An 18,094-nucleotide genomic window follows, 5' to 3' on the forward strand; every position below is an offset into this window, starting at 1 on the left:
CGTAAACTTGTAGTAAATGGCCAACTTTCTAGCTAGTACAGGTTCATATTCAGTCTGCTTTGTAAGTTATTTCCAATATAGAACTTTCTTCCATCTATGTTACCAAACAAAATAAAACCCCTTAACTAGAAGTAAAAAAGACTTCTTTACCAACTTTTTCCCTCTAACATTCAAAACGTGTTTTCCTAGAGAGCCTACCACATCCTCACAGGCACTCCTGACTGCATTTCAGTTACATCACTTGTACCATCTCTAGTGCAATTAATGTTTTAAAATCCATAGTGAAATCCTGCTATTTGCCTTTGTTCGTACAAAGTATAGCATGGTACCTCTCTGAGCTATTTACTAGAATGTCTATGCGAACATTCAGGCAAGCTTGTTCTGCCCCATTCTAACTGCACAAAGTGAGAAAGTCTGGACCACAAAACAACCACTAGAAAAAAATCTCAAGAGGCCTCTTAAAAAAAAACAAACTTTCCTTTCCATTCTCAATTTCATATCATTCCCAACAGCACCCACAATGATTATGCATGTGGAATAGTTACTGAAGGGTAGCACTTATCAGTCTTAATGCAGCATGTGTTAATTCCAGTAACTGCTTTTTTTGTGGTCGTTGCTCCTTATTTTTTTAATAAATTCTTCTCTTGCCTGGTTTATGGTTCCAGAATGAGAACTTATATATGCACAGGACAGTGCAAGTCAACTGACACTTTATCTGAATGCTTATTTTATTAAAAACTCAAAGTATAAAAATGCCTAGAAGCCACCTCTTCCAACAGACTAGGGAATACTCAATTTCAAAATTAAAGCTCTTGGCAAGAAAAAAAACCCAAACAAATAAAACACACAAAACCCAACATAACATTATTTTTGGTATTTCAAGCCTGGCTATAGGGACTTTTCTCTGTCAAGAAAAAAAAAATCCCATCACCTGCATTTTTAAGAAGATCATGGTGATACAAAGACTAAGTTTCTAAGGTTATGTGCTGAGGTGGAGAAATGGAGGATCGCCTTTCTTTTACTATGCAAATAAAGCTTTCCAAATATCAATCCAGGACCTTCTTCATACAATAAAGAGTAAATTTACCCTAAATAGAAGCCCACATGAAAAATGATCCACCAGATTTCTGGTTGCCTGTACTATCTCAAGCCTTAACTTCCAGAAGAGAACAAGGCCACTGCATCTGATTAACAAGTCTGTGAAACACCTACGTGTTCCGCAAGAACAGTTTCCCACAACTTTTAAGTTTTGTGAAATGCAAATTTCATACATGGAACCACCTTAACTTAAACAAAGTAGATACAAAAAGCAGGACACCAGCAAGACACTTGTCTGACCAACAATCGGTCTGAGCCAGGTACTCTGTCAGAGACAGATTATGTACCTACCAATTACATCCTGAAGTGCCCACAACCTTGATGTAGGTTAAACAGCTGCTCCTGGATTTACTTAAGATCCCAGAATAGAAGCATATGGAAGCTTTTTAGTTTCTGATAAAGTTAAAAATATTACAAACTTTTAGCTTTTATTGAAAATTAAATATATTAGCAAAAGCAAGATTTAAGAAATACTTTACAAATGATTTACATACAAGAATGCCAGTATCAGACATATTCACAAATATGCAAACCTTTAATTACAAAAAGTACCTATTGGCAGCATGATGCTAACCTGGCCACTGCAGTGTGCTCTACTATTGATATGAATAAGGCATAGAACTCACATTTGCACCAACTTAAAAAGTTCAAATAAAACTTTAAGCTTTTAAATCCTGGATGTACAATCCCCAATACACACACACGCACACTCTAAGATTTCTTCTAAGCTCTAGACACTAAGTGTGTGCTCTGGAAGAACAACCAGCCTGAAAAGTCCAGTAGAAGTGTAACTAGTATTAGCATTGAGTTTTCAGTTTCCTCTTTAACATGTACAGGCCTAGGTATGTAAACCATATTCACAGTTTAAGTATTTTCAGACAGAAGTACCTTTTTTTTTTTTGCATTTGTTCCTTAAAATTGGCTCTCAGTTCAGCATACAGTTCATGTCACCTGTTTTGTGATGCATACATTTACAAGATAACTTAAAAATCGGTGCCATATTCATGGTCAAGATAATTTAACAAGAGTAGTAATATCCAACAGTGACATTCAATACTATATTTCAAATATTTGTGCAAACAGCAAAAGAACAATTGAGGCAAACTTTTGCAAAACTTTAATACCTCCTCAATGTTGTAAACTTGGACTGTCAGCCTTAACTCCTGCACTTCCCACAGCTTTAAAAAGTCAGTGGCTAAAATGGTCAAGTCTCAAAAATGTTCTCTTCTACATAGTGCAAATTGTAATGTAGGTAACGTGAGAAACATATCTAGCTGGATTGACTGTGCAATCATCAGTGGTCTTCTCTCACAGCTCAAGTGTGCATTCAGAGAACCACATGGTTCAGGAACTCAGGAGGGTGGGGAAGAGCAGTTCCATTACACTTCTCAAACCAGTGCTAGATGTGCAAAAGGCAGCAAAATTCCAGCTGCTACTACAACCAGAACAGAGTAACTTTTCAGGAAGACCCAGGCGGTTAGTCACTTGGACTGGTCTCTAGAAAAATATGTGAGTATATGTTGGATTTTTATCAGACGGTCTTTTAAAGACATCATGGAGAGAACTGACAGCTGATATCTGGGGTCTACTGGAAGAACAGCTAGAAGCCACCAACACCAAGCAGGACCATTGGGCATTGCCTAAAAATAAAAGATAAGCTGGTTACCCAAAACCAAGATCGTATAGTTGACTAACACAAAGACATCAAAAGACAAAGTTGTCAGCAGCAAAAACTAGTTTAAAGCTTGATACTAACTAGAGAATTCCAGATCCATGAGATCAGAAGGGTTCTAAAGCGATCTCTTCTGATCCCTCCCCCAGCTAAGAAGTCGAAGTACATTTAAGCTAAGCTTGATAAAGCAATTATTTTTAAGACAAAACCAGAAGCTTATAGCTTCTTTGGGAAAAGATGGCTAGGTATAAGACAGTTACCTAATAAAAAACCTCCCTGCTAAAAACTAAATCCATTGCTTGTCATGCGATACTCGAGGCTTGCATATTCTTGAAGCCTAACATTTTTACTACAACTGTCTTTGTTATATTTGAAGGACTCCTGCATCACCTACCAATTCCACTCCCTTCTTATTACCTCCTAGAAAGAGCAGGACTACTTAACCAGTTTCTTTAAAGTTGATAAAACATACTATGTAACTTTTTCCTGTACTTTATTCAATTATCTATACCAAGCCTGAGATGTCATGCCCAGAACTGGACGTAACAATCCTCAGCAGAGGCCATATCACTGCAGAGAAGATTAATGACCTCAAATGACCTACTACAGTACTGGTAGCAGTACACTTCAGGATGACATTTTCTCTCTTTCATCTGTATCACAGTCAACATATTTGTGTTTTGTTCTAAATCTCAGGTACACACCCACAGTATTGCTGTCCTGCTATTCATCCTCGTTTTGTACACTTATTCCTCTTCCCAGTATATAGTTTTAATTTTTTTTTCTCTATTAAATTGTTCTAAAGTCACTTCTGAATTAATGCACTGGCCTTTATAGCATCTATAGTACTCAGAGATTGTTCTAAAGTATGTAGCAGGTAAGTGAAGGACAGGCTCTCATAATATCCCACTCCATACATATTCCTTTGGAAGCCAAATTTTACATATTTTCAAATGTTGCTTTTCTCCAGCCTCCACTCTTTCAGGATCTCACCGACCTTCATTAAGTGTATATAATAACCATTAAAATAGATTGCTGTAGCTACTTTCTTAAAAAAACACTTGTCAAATCCCAGCAGCTGCAGCAATTTATGGCACTAGCCAGACAGTAGGGAAGTGTTCTTTGGGATTACCTTTTTGCCAAAGATTACTGCCTGCACACATCACAGGGAAGAAAAAACAGTCTTTTTCCCCATTTGAATTCAACAGCTTTACACAAACCATTGATATTAAACAATGTCCCACCTGTATATTTTCTTCCCTGTCAGGCATTGGCCCAAAGTGTTGAAGAATTTGAGTGCGAAATTTGTTTCTTAAGTTTTGGAACCAACTGCAGGCCTGATTGTAAACAAAGTTGTGAAGTTCTCTCAGTTTTAGTTCTTCTTCATCAGCAACCTGTAAGAGGAATGATACGAAAACATCATTAGAGATAAATAAACAAGGTGTTTAAACTAAAATTAAGAAACATTAAATTTCAGCTGCATTCTCCTAAACTTTGATTGCTAATGCCTGAATAGTAAAGAAGTTAAAAAGTTACAGCTGCAAACTATTGTTCAAACAAAACCCGAAGTATTTCTTTCTTACTTTATAAAAATATAAAAATTAAACTAGCTTGTACTTCTTCCACATGCTGACACTGAATCTTCTAGTGGTCTAGGGACCTAAAAATTTAAAACTGAGATCTTAAGAACAAATCAAACAAAAATCTTAAGATATTAATACTAGTAAATACTTAGTGTTCTAGATACCTTAATATCTTCCAAATATTCGATGTCTGCAGTGCAATAACCATCTTTCATCCCTCTCCGTAAAACTCTAAATCTCCTTCCACCAACTGTATCAACAACAGACCGTCCATCAGGTAGAAAATGAACATTCCTAATTTGCAGCATGCATCCATAATCTGCAAAACTAGAAAACGGACCTTGTCAATAATGCAATTATACACTTCTGAAAGGACATACTTCATGATTAATAAAAAAAGGCACAAGAGATGGTAAGTTTAGACGTAAACCTACCCGTTTTGAGAATCACTTATACACATTCCAAACTGTTTAGTTCCAGTTTCCATACTTCTGCGAATCATTAGTCGGTATCTTGGCTCAAACACATGCAGAGGGCAAGGCACAGTAGGATATGCCATAGTGCAAACAAACATTGGAACATTCTTGGTCAAGCTGCAAGAGAACATCAAAAGAAATATGTGGCTTAAAAATCTAAACACTGTACTATGCCAAGACAACACATTTTTTCAGTATGTTTGCCATATTTCAGGTCATAAAGCACTCTTTTCAAAGTTCAATAATAAGCACATTGTATTAACTTTCATAAAGAATCAAAACACATACTAGTAACAGTGACTGAATACTTACTGATTTGAATACCCACTGGACAACAACCTCATAGCTGCCTAGTTAGTGAGTATCTAGTCAGGGAATGAAGGGCTTTGTTTTGGGGCCAGAGATGTTACTTTGTTTTAGTTTGAACCACACAAGCCATTATGCCCTCAGTCACAGCTTTCCTGGAACTAAAAAGATGTAGCAGTAGCTGCATAGTGGCTAGGAGATCACTAAGATTGTTTTCAGTGACCCCAGATCACAGCACGCAACCCAGGGTGTAATTTTTACCTCACTATTTTTCTCAGCAGGACTAACTGAAAAAACTATTTTTTTATGCTATTTCATCAAACACATACAGTTGATTGTTGATACAAACAAGTTACCATTACAACATTACCAGGTATTTAATTTTAATACCTTTCATTATTCTAATGTGTCGATTCTGTTACATAAGTTGCACAAGCCATAGTTTCAAATAGTTTTCCAACATTCATATCTACAGTACATGATGCTTTATCTGAAGAACTCTACCAAACATCAAGATTACAAAAAAATCCCAACAATTTATTTTCATCACATCTGTCATGAACTGATTTGAAAGAAATTCAGGTATCTGAGACTCAGCAGCCAATTCAAGAGGACAATTCCATTAACAGCAGCAAAGCTAAAACTGAGGCTCTGCAACAGTGCACAAAGAAAGAGAAACAGAAGGGCAAATGTGTTTCCTAGTGGACTTCAGAGCCTCACATTGCTACTATTGAAATATCAAAGTGTGATTCTTTTATTTCCACAGTAGTTAAAAATCGTTAATTTTCTGAAATACATTTTTAAGACACCAAATTAACATGTCTTTATACTACTTCTTGTATCCAAAATATGCCATTACTAACAATCAGGAAAATCATAAAACATTTTTAAAGAGAACTTCCATAGTAATCTCTCAAGTTTTCTAGATAAAAGACAACAAGCTTACTTTGAGTGTTCAGCAGTTTCTTCAGCATGAATTCTTTTTCTCTCATATAATTCATCAGACAAATATTTCATTATTAATTCCTCCAGCAGTTCTGTGATGCTGTATTTTCTACTTGCGAGGTACTGTAAGCAATTAAAATAAAAGTATTTATTTTCATATATATTAACAAAAAGCTCAGGAAAATGCAGCTTTTAGTATATCATGGTTTTAAGTAAATGTGTCATAAATCAGATTTAAACCCATGAAAACTTACAGCTCTGAAGTTCTTATGTTTCATTACTTAACACCTAATGTTACTCCGATATTTAAAAATGAGATTCTCTATTTTAGTTCTTTGTATCTGATAACTCAAGTGTCTCCATTTGTACTTCTTTGCTTACCAGACACAGAATTGATTTCCCAGGTTATACAGCCACACAAATAAGGAAAGTGTACATAAATCACAGAGAGGTTTTACTGCATAGTTACCAATGTTTACAAACACTCAGGATTTAATTACACAAGTAAAGCAAATGGTCACAGAAACTTAAAACTCTAAGACCCTGAGGCAAACCTGAGGTAAACCTAATCAACTTATATTGACAAAGTTAGTCTCAATTTTTTCCTTTCCATAACTCAAGTGAACCCAAGTTATTTGGTTTAAGTGAAACAGCCTTTAAAATTATATATTTGTATTTGTGAGCTCTACCGAGAAACAGTACCTCCTTCAAACTCTCCTTACAGAGCGGACACTGAGGAGCATGGTCTAAACACCGTTCCAAGCAACCTTTGCAAAAGGTATGTCCACACGGGGTTGTCACTGGCTCAAAGAATAGCCTGAAACAAAGTTATTAGAAGTCAGATGCCATGACAAGCATGTGTTTTGCTAGATAAGTCAGTGGCTAACCTCTTTAATTTTTAAGACTAGTTATACCATAACAAAGCAGAGAAAAATTAAACCCATGTCTCCTTATTCTGCTTTTTCCCCTATACTGTAGTTTGCTTCCGTGTACCACCACACCACTCATTTTTATTTTCCAATTAATCTAGACACATTACAACACTAAATATCCGAACATTTATCTCAAAGTACAAAGATTTTAGTCTTACTACATAGAGATTAAAAATAAGCAAAATTAAAAAACTATTTGAGGAGCTAAACTGTTTTAATAGCAGTTATTACATCTGAGTAACATAACTATGAATAGTTTAGTATACATCATATATTTAAAAGTGTTTATTCTGAAAATCAAGACTACTCAATAAGACCTTTCAAATACATCAGCTACATTTAAGCAGACTAACATTCTGAAGTATCTACATCTCCTAGATAAATATGATGTTCACAAGCAATGCTTCCAAACATTAGCCTTCCCAAAATAAGTTAAATAATTTTATTGACTTAAAAAACCACTAATATTTAATTGCAAAAGATCCTGTACTTAAGGTTACCAGTTAACAACAATGCCAAGTTTAATTTAAAAGGCAACTTTGATTAAAATAATGCTGTATTATATAGCACTGTAGGAAGTGACACATTTAAATAAGGACTTAAGTGCAAGGGTAGAGGAAGGTTGAAAAATCACTGACTGATACCAGAAGTCATCACAACTTATAAGTACCTCAGTTTATACATTTAATAGATATGTGGCCAAGCATCTATAATGGAAATTTTGAATCAAGGAGAAAATCTTACCTCATACACAGAGAGCACTCAAAATCTGACACATCAATCAAATCCCCCGGAATTGTTCCAAAAGACAGTGTCATGTCCCTTTTTGCACCTTCTAAGGAAAAAAAAGACAAAATACTCCTTCAAAGAAAGGCACAAGACAGTAAATACTTTAAATTTAAAAGTAAGTGACTGTTTACCTCCTTGCTTTTTGTGTTTGTTTCTTCCATCTTCACATACAACTGTATCCTGCTCTGAAAAGGAAAGCTTTCTTTTCAACAAAGCACCTTTTTCTTGGCCAGAGAGAAGGGGTTCAGAAGACACTCTCTTTAAGCCATCTTCCTTGGCAAGGTCTTTTGTTGAGTTAAGAGCGTGGGCAGACTGTGCACGATTTAAGCTTCCACTGACAGGCTCCAGTATATCTGATCCTCCTAAGCTCTGTAATAGTAAGATGAACTGAACTATACTTAAAAAGTAACACAACTCTAAGTATGTAAAATGTGAACATGCAAAGATATAATAGTCAAACTGATCTCCACAGTTAGTTCATTAGTTAACTAAAATCTGGTAAGTCAAGACAGTACTCAAAATTACTTAGCATTAACGATTTAAAAATCTTCATCTGCTATAAAGAGAAGAAAAACTATTTATTTTTATTTTGAAGTCACTAATATAAAATCTCAGTACCTTCTAATAAGTAGCTCACTGGAATGAGAAGTCTAACACTCCAAATGAAAATACATTACTCCCAAACCACAATTATTTTCTTCCAATTTAGCCAATTTCAAAAAGTAAAAATTTAGGCTAGAAAATAATTATGACAAATAAGGATATCAGAACTTCTGATGCTTGCGTATCGGTCAGAGAGAAAACTTATCCTATAGTTTTTGTTACCTGCTCAGGACAAAGCTGTGAGTTGCAGTAAAACTCAGTCATCTCAGAACCAAGTACAAAAGGTTTATTTCGAATATGTGGTGAATTCCAAGTGGATTCCTTCAGACTTTCTCCTAACTTTTCTGGAGACAGTACATCACACAATGTCTAGAAAACAAGCAGTCAAATGTTAATAATAATGGCAGAGGATCTAGATATAGCTTTATTATAATACTAGATACCAAACCCAATAATTTAATCTGTATGAAGTTATTATCATAAATGGAGCTCTATTTAAGCAGCAACTGAGAAAGAACAGTTGAGAACAAGCAGAAACCTACATACCTATGTTACTACAAAGAAATTTATCTAGAAATCTTTTCTACTATAAGTGAGTGAGCTCTTCAACAAAGTTAGATGTTACCAATTCAGCCTCACGCAGCTTGTCCAACGTAAATTCTTATAATAAAAGAAAAACTTATATTCTGGGCATGAAAGAGTTCAACTTAGAACATTTAACTTGCTGCCTACCTTCCAGTTTTCTAGATTTTCATTTAGGACTATTTCTTCAACATAGTATGATAAATCTTGAAAGGAAGTAGTGTGACACCGAAACCTTCTCTGCTTGTATTGAAGATTTTTAGATGCTCAAAGTCTACCACAATGGAGGCTTTACAAAGGAATCAAGTCAGAGATAGTAACACAGTTTCATAAATAAAATTACCTTCTCTACTGCTAGCTTGGCTGGAAGGAAGTCCTCATCAAGGGCTAAGCACTGTAGAAACAGTTGTAAGGCATCGCGTACAAAGCCAGAGTCTTGCAGCACTTTTCCTTTCCGGAAGTAGACCTGAAAAACAGATACCATCAAAACATCTCTACAGTATGTAGAACTGCAGTATTCATCTCACAGGCATTACAACAGAGTTAGAATTAGAATCCTCCATGACAAAAAGAATGTAGCTCTTCAACAAACTCCAGCTGTGCACAGTGTGAGTGATCTGTGTGCCTTGTCTAACATACATCCCCCACAGTGTTTGAAAAGATTCATGGGATAGACTGGTATTAGTCTCCTCCTAGTTAATTTATTTTGTCTTACATAAAGGGTTAAAAACCTGACTAGTGCTGAATTAAAAAAAGGCCTTAATTTCCCCTTCTGTGAGCCTTTGGAGGGGAAGAGGAAGGACATCAAATGGAAATTTGTACACTATCTCACACAGCAGCTTACAAAATACCCTTCTTGCCCTTTGACTCTTATACCTCTGAAGGCCAGGGATTTCCCAGAAGCCTGCAGTACTTGCAAAGCTCAGTTATCACTGAGTTTCTTTGGGCTTTTTGAAGAAAGACTTTCCAAACTAAAACAAAGTGTCATTCTCTTAATAAAAATGAACAAATAAACAAAGTAACCTCCAAACTCCAGCTGTTACAGGTTACATCACCATAAACTATCCCAATGCCAAACACTGGAGCCACTAAACAAGGCCACAAACATATGTTTATGGGTTTTTTTAGCCAACATTATTACAAAAAGGATTTATTGCTTATGTCAAATATTTTTAGACTCTTTAGCAGCATTTGGAAAACTGTATTGTCCTGTTTATATAGCAAATTGTTTTACCAATAAAATTCAAAAAATATGAGAGAAATGTTGACTTAACATAGAGCCAAGAATTCCAGTCCTGACTGGCAACAGTGCTTGCTCATCTCATGTGATATTCTCAAGGAACAGATAATGCTTAACGTGCTCCAACTTTGTGAAATACAAAGCATAAATACTCCAGGGAGTGCAGATCCTTAAAAGGACTAACTTGTATGTAGCGTTAAGAAATTTTAAAACTCAGTTACACCAACCTACCAAACATACAGGCCTCAGAAGTTCAGCTTTCAAGCAATTAAAGCTGGCTGCACAATTTAAACGAACCATCCAGTCCAATAACTTTAAGCTGAAGTTTGTAAATATTTAATAATTTTTCTTAAAATAACACACAGAAGTGTTCTTACAAAGAAATAAAATTATCAATAACGAGTAACTGCAGACAGCACAAAAATACTTCATAATACTTCCCAAGAAGTCAGTTCCACTGCATTTAGGCCTTTGTCCAAAGACCCCATCTCATGTTGTGATACAAAATAAAAATACTTGAAGTTTCTGATGAAGGCTAAATTAACAGTTTCAAGCAGATTCATCAATGAACTCTGGACTGTTGTACTCATCAATAAACTGTCTCATATAAGTAACTATTTAAGATACCTTTTAGTATTTTGCACATCTGACAAGCTAATGATTAAGACCTATGTTCTCAACTTGATGCAAGTATAACGTAGAATTCATGAATTTTATAGATAAACACAGATTTTCAAAAAGTTCATATCAACTTACCTCTGGCCAATTTGGCATTTTAGAAATAACAAAATTTAGATCTTCTATGGCTGCTTTATATTCTTGGAGGCCAACATACGACTCAGCTCTGTAAATCCTTAGCATCAAGTCACTGGAATCTGAAGAAAATAAAGTAACATTTTTAATAATTCAGAAATGTCTAATTTTTAATTAGATATGCTATCATAGTGATATGTTATAACACTTTTTAGTATCATACTTTCAAAACTACTGGAGAACATTCTCCCCTGCTGCCCAGTGTCTGGGTAATAAAAGTGGTAGTAATTCCAGGGTCATGTCTTTCAAGGTAAAGATCAAATTTTAGACCACCTAATGTATCTTGCAACAAGAAAATATATTTTAAAAGATCTAAGACTGAGGCTAGCAGAATAAAGTATTGCTCAGTACTGCTGTGACAACAAAAACTGAGGACCAAGTAGACTTTAGCTTTACAGTACACCCATTCAAAACTACAGAACTCTGTGAATTCATATAAATATTATAAAGTTTGCTTTCAGACGTTCAAGTTTTTCTTTAGACTGACATTTACTTTTATAATGCACAACCCCTTCCAGCTATGGCTGGAGATGCAGATGCTACTTTCACAAGGGTCTCCCATCCAGTAAGTACCAGAAGGAGGCTTTATCATTGTGGTCTGAAAAGAGACAGCCAATACCAGAAAGCCCTTAACACCCCCTGGCAGCCCTGTTGTAAGGAGCTGTACTAGTGGAACTTCTGCAATGGGAAAACATCAGTATGTGTTCAGTAAATCTCACATCCAAAATACAGTATTTTACACTTTTACTAACGCAGCCTCTAAATAGGAAGCACATGCATCTCCATGCCTCTAAAACTATGGTTTTCATAACACAATTAATTGTAGTTGTTGCTTGGAGAGAATGTCAGCACACCGCTTTGTTCTTGAGTTTGTTAAAAAACGACACCTGCGTTTTTCATTGAACGAGATTAACAAGTCAAACATTGGTCTATTGTAAAAAATACTAAAATTAAATAGGTCTTTAAGTTTGTTTCAAAAGGCTTTCTTGGGAAGGGATCATTTCAATTCAATATTCTATCTTAGTCTTTTCTAAATGTCATAATTTCCAATATTATCTTGTTTTACATCTAAAAGCCAGACTGGTCAATGTTTCCATGTATTCCAACACATTGCTTTGTATTTAGATCCACAATGGTACAAGTGAAAGGATCTAATGGAGAAGAAAGAGTTAAGAAAATCAAAACTGATGGAAGATTTCACAGCTGAAACTAAAGTTCCCTTCTGATTAGAGGTGTCTTTGAGCTGACAGTTTCCCTTCAAATATAAATATTGCCAAACCCGGTTTGTTTATTTTTTATTTTAGACATAATAAAGTGTTTGTATTAACAGAAGTCTGGGAAACTCTCTGACTTAAACACCAATCCTGTAATCAGAACAACTCTGAAGCCTGCTTTCCTGTGGCTTTGTGTTTTGTAGCTGTTTTGTAGTCTAGTTAGGCAGGAGCTCAGATCAAATTCTTCAAATCGTTTTTTTCAAATACAACCGTTTGTTGTATTTGACTCTTTGGTGTCCAGCAGAGTTAGTATAAAACCAAATTCTTTTCTTCAGAGATAGCAGTAAGTGCAGGCCTTTGTTCTCCAACAAGCTACCTATTTGCACATCATCAGAGGGAGCTCATCTTTTTCAGACTTTCAAGTGTATAACACGACCTGTGGAACTCCCGAGCCTTCTTTTTTGGAGGCAAGGTGAAAGGCGGTTTGAAAATAAAAATGTGAGCTCTCGTCTACAGCAGGTAGATGTTCTGTCCATTCCTTTTTCAAAGAGGAAAGCATTATTTGAACTGAACTGATACAAAACAAAGGGCTAAACCAAGGAGTTTAACTGGGGCCTCAACTCTGCTACTGAACACACAAACCCTGCCAATGAATGATCAATAAATGCAACAAATTCTTCTATACAGTTGCAAGACCAAAGGACCTAAATTTACATGCCAAATTTTGCAATCATAATTTAATTTCTAGGCTTTACAATCATGAAAACATCATTTTGCAATGTTACAGCATACATTTTAACGTCTGCCATCTAAAAGGAGGATGCAAAACTATTCTAAATCCTTAGATGAAAGACCAAACAGAGTAGAAACACAATCCGTACTTGAATTTTCAATTTCAGTAACTCAAGATATTGTAAATATGGAAATCAGTCACTTCTAGCATACCCAAAGACATGCAATTTTAATAAAAAAGTGTCATGGTTTAACCTGAGCTGGCAACATAACCATGATATCCTCTCACTTCCCCATCTCCAAATAGGAGAGAGAATCAAAAGGGGAGAAACTTGTGGATTGAGTTAAACACATTTTAATAAAATAACACTAATATACAAGTAGCAGTAACATATAAAAAATGGAAATAGAGTATGAACCAAAAGATACTCAATGCAATTCCTCACAAACTCCGTTCGCACCAAGCAGCCAGTCCCAGGCAGCAGCACCTGGCCCCAAACAGCTGATCCCAGAGAGAAGAGAGAAAAGGGCAGAAAGGCCCAGAGGCCTCTGCAAACAGCAGGATGGCAAAAGGCCAAAATAAACGCCCGAACAGGTGTCTGTCCTGACTGCGAGCTGCTCCCAGACTAGACGGGAGATCCCAACTGTCCTTAAATATGAAGCATGACGCCAATGGGACAGAATACTCTCATTGATCAGTATGGATGTCAACCAAGCTCTGCCCCATTTCTGCCCCACTTCCCAGCCACCTCACACCTGTGGGCAGAGCTCAGAGGCCTTGGCTCTCAGACCAGAGCAACTAAAAACATTAACTCTGTCCAGGCGTGTTATCTTCTTATTCTCAAACTAAATCCAAACAACAACCACGCTAGCTACAAAAAAGAAAGGTTTCTAACTGCATGAAGAAAATTATCTTGTTTTCAGTCAAGTCAGCACAAAAAGACACCAAGTACTTTCAGTTCAGGACGGTGTGTAACCATTATTACATTAACAGGAAAGTATACAAAGGCGTACATACAAAAACCCGCTCAGTATTCATTCTTTTTTATATTACTTCCCAAGAATCTGCTCCTGACTACTGTCAGCATAAGCATACCAATAAATGGACCATATCTCATCTTATCTGATCCTGCATGCTTTTTATATGGTTCTCAATAACATCCCAAATTCTTTAACATAAAAGATATGCGCATCACAACCACTACGCAGAAAATCTTTAGGACACAGTATTTTTAATACAGCACTATAGGGTCACCCCAATGATCCAGGGTTGGAACACACCACCCATGAGAAGAAGCTGAGAGAACTCCGCTTGTTTAGTAGAAAAGAATTCCTGAAGGCTCTGGGAGAACCCAAAGCCTTCCAGAACACAAGAGGAGGCTACCTGGAAGACTTTTTACTGAAGTGCACAGGGAAAGAACAGGAGACAATGGTTATAAACTGAAACAAGGGCTGTTCTGACTTGAAATAGGAAGAAATCTTTTCACCATGAGCAGGTTGCCCAGAGAGCCTGTGGTATCTTCATGCTTGTAGGTTTTCTTAACCCAGCTGGACAAAACCTTATGCAAACTGCTCTGAACTCAGTGTTTATTCTGCTTTGAACAGACTGACGCAGGAGGACTCCAGCAGGAACGAGTTTGAGATTCAGCCTATTAGCTGTGTGTTTCAGGATACTCAATTAAAGACAAGCTGCACTTGTATTTTAATCCAATAGATTTCCTTTAACTAAATTATTTCATTTCAACCCCTGCAAGATGGATGTTAACATTCCTCATGTTTTCCAAAAGTCACTTTTGCGCCATGGCAAATACTTCTCTTTCAGATGTTTCAAGCAATGTAATAAAGTTATAAAAAGATGCCATTTGAGTAAAGGTTTAGTCCAAATGCCTTATTCAGGATATAGGATTTATGTTTATCACAACTTTTTAACTATCTGTATCAAAAACAAAGAGAAATGAACTAGCAGTGAGGAAACATTGAAACAGAACATGAATGATTTTAAACATATTTCTTATGCTACGTCTTTTCCATCTCTAAGTGTTTTCAACAATTCATGTTCTGGAGGAAGATCGAAAGCGTATCAGCAGCTTGGTTCTCTACTGGTCTGAAATTACCTTCTGTCCGTAGTTGTGAGCCCACAACTCTAAACTGACATTTAATGTACATCTGCATTCTGATTCATAAAGTTATTTAGTATCTTCACCAGAATACTTAGAATATACTTTGAATATTGGTAGTTCTCAGGACAGGAGACACAGGAAAGAGCTGTACAATGGATCTTAAACTGAGCTTCTAGCACTTAATTCTAGCACATGTACTAAATCTGAGTAATAAAACAGTGGCTAAGCATCACAGCTGATAATTATTCTCAGTTTTTAGAGCCAAAATTTAAGATGTAGCTCCACAACAAGAGGAAACAGAATTCTTTCCCCATAGATATCTAAATGGTATTGCTAAATCCATAAAAGAAAGATTAGAATCTAAAGAATTAATTTTGTCTTTTATTATTTCCAAACAATCTTGAAACATGAAACAGGACCCCGTAAACATTTGTGATCAAGAACGGATTCACCAGTTTGTACCTTGAAAGCCATTTAGCTTTGATTCCATTTTTTTGTTGTTTTATACGAGTCGATGTTGTTGTTCAGAACATGTACAGAAAAAAAAAAGTCTGCTTCTTACAGTTTCAAGACTTAAAATAGACCAGACACTTTCTCAGGTCACATCTGTCCCATAGCCTACATTTTGGAAACACTCTAGCAAATAACGTAGAATTGAGAGCCACAATTGAACCTCTTTAAATGAGGTTGCCAAAAGGCAGAAAACACATCTGAGATCTAATCCCATCTACACTGAAAACAGTTTATTCTGGAGCTAGATCTAACGTATCTCTGCAGAACAGATTGGAAGGATTAGACTTATACAAGCCTTTGGTTTTTCTCCGCTGCAGGCAACTGTACAAACATAATACACTTAATCTGTAAAAATATTAATTCCTACATTTCTGAACATAAATAAAGTGGCACAAATGAAAATGGAACCCCCTGGGTCACCAAGTGTTAAAATCCATAGTTGAATAATAACAAAGGAAGCTGTCACCAGATCCATCCAGGTATATCGATCACACAAATTTGACTCCCTCTACAAAGACTAAACCCTGAAAAACTGACAGTATCTCAAGTGTTCATGGTCTCAGTTGCACTGCTTGCAACCAATACAACATAGTCTAAACCCGTGCCTTTACCTCCTGCCTTTGCACCCTGTCTCCACAGTATTAAACTTCAACCACACCCACCTATGATGTCACTGCCATTACACAACCTGTCCCCCTCCACGCCTGTCTGCTTATGCAACTGGGCCCGGCCTGCTGGGAATTGTCTTGGTGTCACTTAAGACTGTGAAAATAGGTCTCTCTTAGGAAACAAGGTTAAATACAGCAACGGAATTTTTCTTGTCCGGGCACAGCGATAACTACATACAAATCAAAACAAAGCCCACAAACTGTTTTGTAAACAAGTCCCACGAAAGCACGTAAAGGTAGAAGGTAGAAGACGAGAAACAGCGCATGTTGGGCACAGCTCCACGCCTCTGAAGTGCACCACACTACCAGGCTTGATGTTCAACTGAGGTCCACACCGCTACAAGTCTCACAATTGGTCCCTCTACTCCACCGGGAAGTTCCTTGAATCCTCTCCACAAACTCGAGAAAACTTCGGTTGTTCTTTATCGGTCCATTTCGATCGCTGACTGCATCAGCAGTAGGCGAGAGGGGCTGAAGGGCGGGAAAGAAGCGCAACGCACCTACTCCGCCACGCCTCCAGCCCCCCAAGCCCGCCGCGCTTCTCTCCCAGCCCGTCACGCTCCCGGCGGGGCAGGGGCGGGAGTCTGCGGGCCAGGCCCCAGGCGGAGGCAGAGCCCGCTCCCCACAAGCCTTACCTGCTCGCAGGGCCTGGCTGGCGGCGGCCAAAGCCTCTCGGAAGCGGCCCTGGGCCAGCAGCTCCTCCAGCCGGGTCCCGGTCCTCGCCCTCTCGCACTCGCCCGGGAACCACTTCTCCGCCAGCTGGTTGAGGACGACGCTGGTCCGCAGAGGGGCAGCGGCCGTGCTGGTGCCCCCCGCCGGCAGCAGCCAGTCCCGGCAGCGGCGGCAGCGGGCCCGCAGCTCCCTCCGGAGACAGCGGCGGCAGTAGGTGTGCCCGCACGGGACGGTCACCGGCTCGCTCAGGAACCTGCCGCAGCCGCAGCAACGCAGCGGCCCCTGGGCTGCGCCCCCGCCCTCCGCCGCCGCCCCGCGGTCCCGGCTCCAGCCTAGCCCCTGCCACAGGCGGTAGTTCAGCACCAGGCAGTCCACGAGGGTCCCAAGGCGCTGGGGTCCGGCGAGGGGGCTGAGGCACAGCGACGCCAAGGACGCGCCCACCACTTCCTTCAGGCGGCTCCCGGGAACCAGCCTCTCGGCCAGTCGCGGCAGCAGCTCCCGCTCTCCATCTGCTTCCTCGCCCGGGCTCCCGCTGCCGCCCGGCTCCGGTGAGACCTCCGAGCCCACGGCCACGGGAGAGAACGCCATCGGCTGCCCGGCTCCGCCGAGGGGGGTGTGGCGCTCCGGCCGCCGGGCTGGGCTCCGCGCGCGGCGCTGAGGCACTGGCGGCGCGGGCAGCAGGAAGCGAGACAGCCTCGCGGGCGGGGGACGGGGGGGGAGAGGCGATCACGTGCGCGCCTCTGCGCGCGCGACCCGGGGCCGCGATCCCCCGCCCTGACGAGCCGGCGGCGCGCGCCCAGCGCTGCCCCCCTTTCAAACCGCCTCGCCGCGCGCCCTCACCCCTCCGGCTTACATAAAGCTCTACGTCAGCTGATCGCCGCGCGAGCCGGCCATTGGCGGCGGGCGGCGCCGCGGAGGGGCGGGCAGGAGGAGGTTACAAAACACGGACCCATGCGCGCGCTGTAACGGGGTGGGGGGCGGGGCTGGCGCCGGGCGGCCCGGGCGTGAATCAGGTGGGGGGAGAGGGGGCGGGAAGGCGTTCCCCCCGCGCAGCCCGGCCCGGAGCGGGGCTCGGGGCGCAGCCCGCCCCGCCTCCCCCATCCCGGGGCTGAGAGTGCGGCGGGGCCGGGGGGCGA

General features: G+C 39.4%; 1 protein-coding gene across 1 annotated transcript; it reads right to left on the minus strand.

Annotated features, from left to right (window-relative positions):
* Window positions 1-1,509: 1,509 nt before the first annotated feature.
* Window positions 1,510-17,648, minus strand: LONRF1 (LON peptidase N-terminal domain and ring finger 1). The gene is made up of 12 exons (XM_065836746.2): window positions 16,922-17,648; window positions 10,983-11,101; window positions 9,330-9,452; window positions 8,627-8,773; window positions 7,933-8,170; window positions 7,757-7,847; window positions 6,783-6,897; window positions 6,082-6,203; window positions 4,788-4,946; window positions 4,518-4,680; window positions 4,015-4,164; window positions 1,510-2,738 (listed from the first exon to the last, which is right to left on the minus strand). Exons 1-12 carry the CDS (start codon window positions 17,544-17,546, stop codon window positions 2,580-2,582), a joined length of 2,211 nt encoding a protein of 736 aa, XP_065692818.1. The 5' UTR covers window positions 17,547-17,648; the 3' UTR covers window positions 1,510-2,579.
* Window positions 17,649-18,094: the final 446 nt, after the last annotated feature.

Source organism: Patagioenas fasciata, chromosome 4 (genome assembly GCF_037038585.1).
Source record: "Patagioenas fasciata isolate bPatFas1 chromosome 4, bPatFas1.hap1, whole genome shotgun sequence".
Taxonomy (NCBI): Eukaryota; Metazoa; Chordata; class Aves; order Columbiformes; family Columbidae; genus Patagioenas; species Patagioenas fasciata.

Excerpts from the sequence above, each read along its gene's own strand:
- LONRF1 (XM_065836746.2), bottom strand. The coding sequence starts at position 17,546 with ATGGCGTTCTCTCCCGTGGCCGTGGGCTCGGAGGTCTCACCGGAGCCG. Across the intron at positions 4,947-6,081 it reads GAAACTGCTGAACACTCAAA|CTTGACCAAGAATGTTCCAA; the intron begins GTAAGCTTGTTG and ends GTTCTCTTGCAG. Across the intron at positions 4,681-4,787 it reads ATAAGTGATTCTCAAAACGG|TTTTGCAGATTATGGATGCA; the intron begins GTAGGTTTACGT and ends TCCGTTTTCTAG.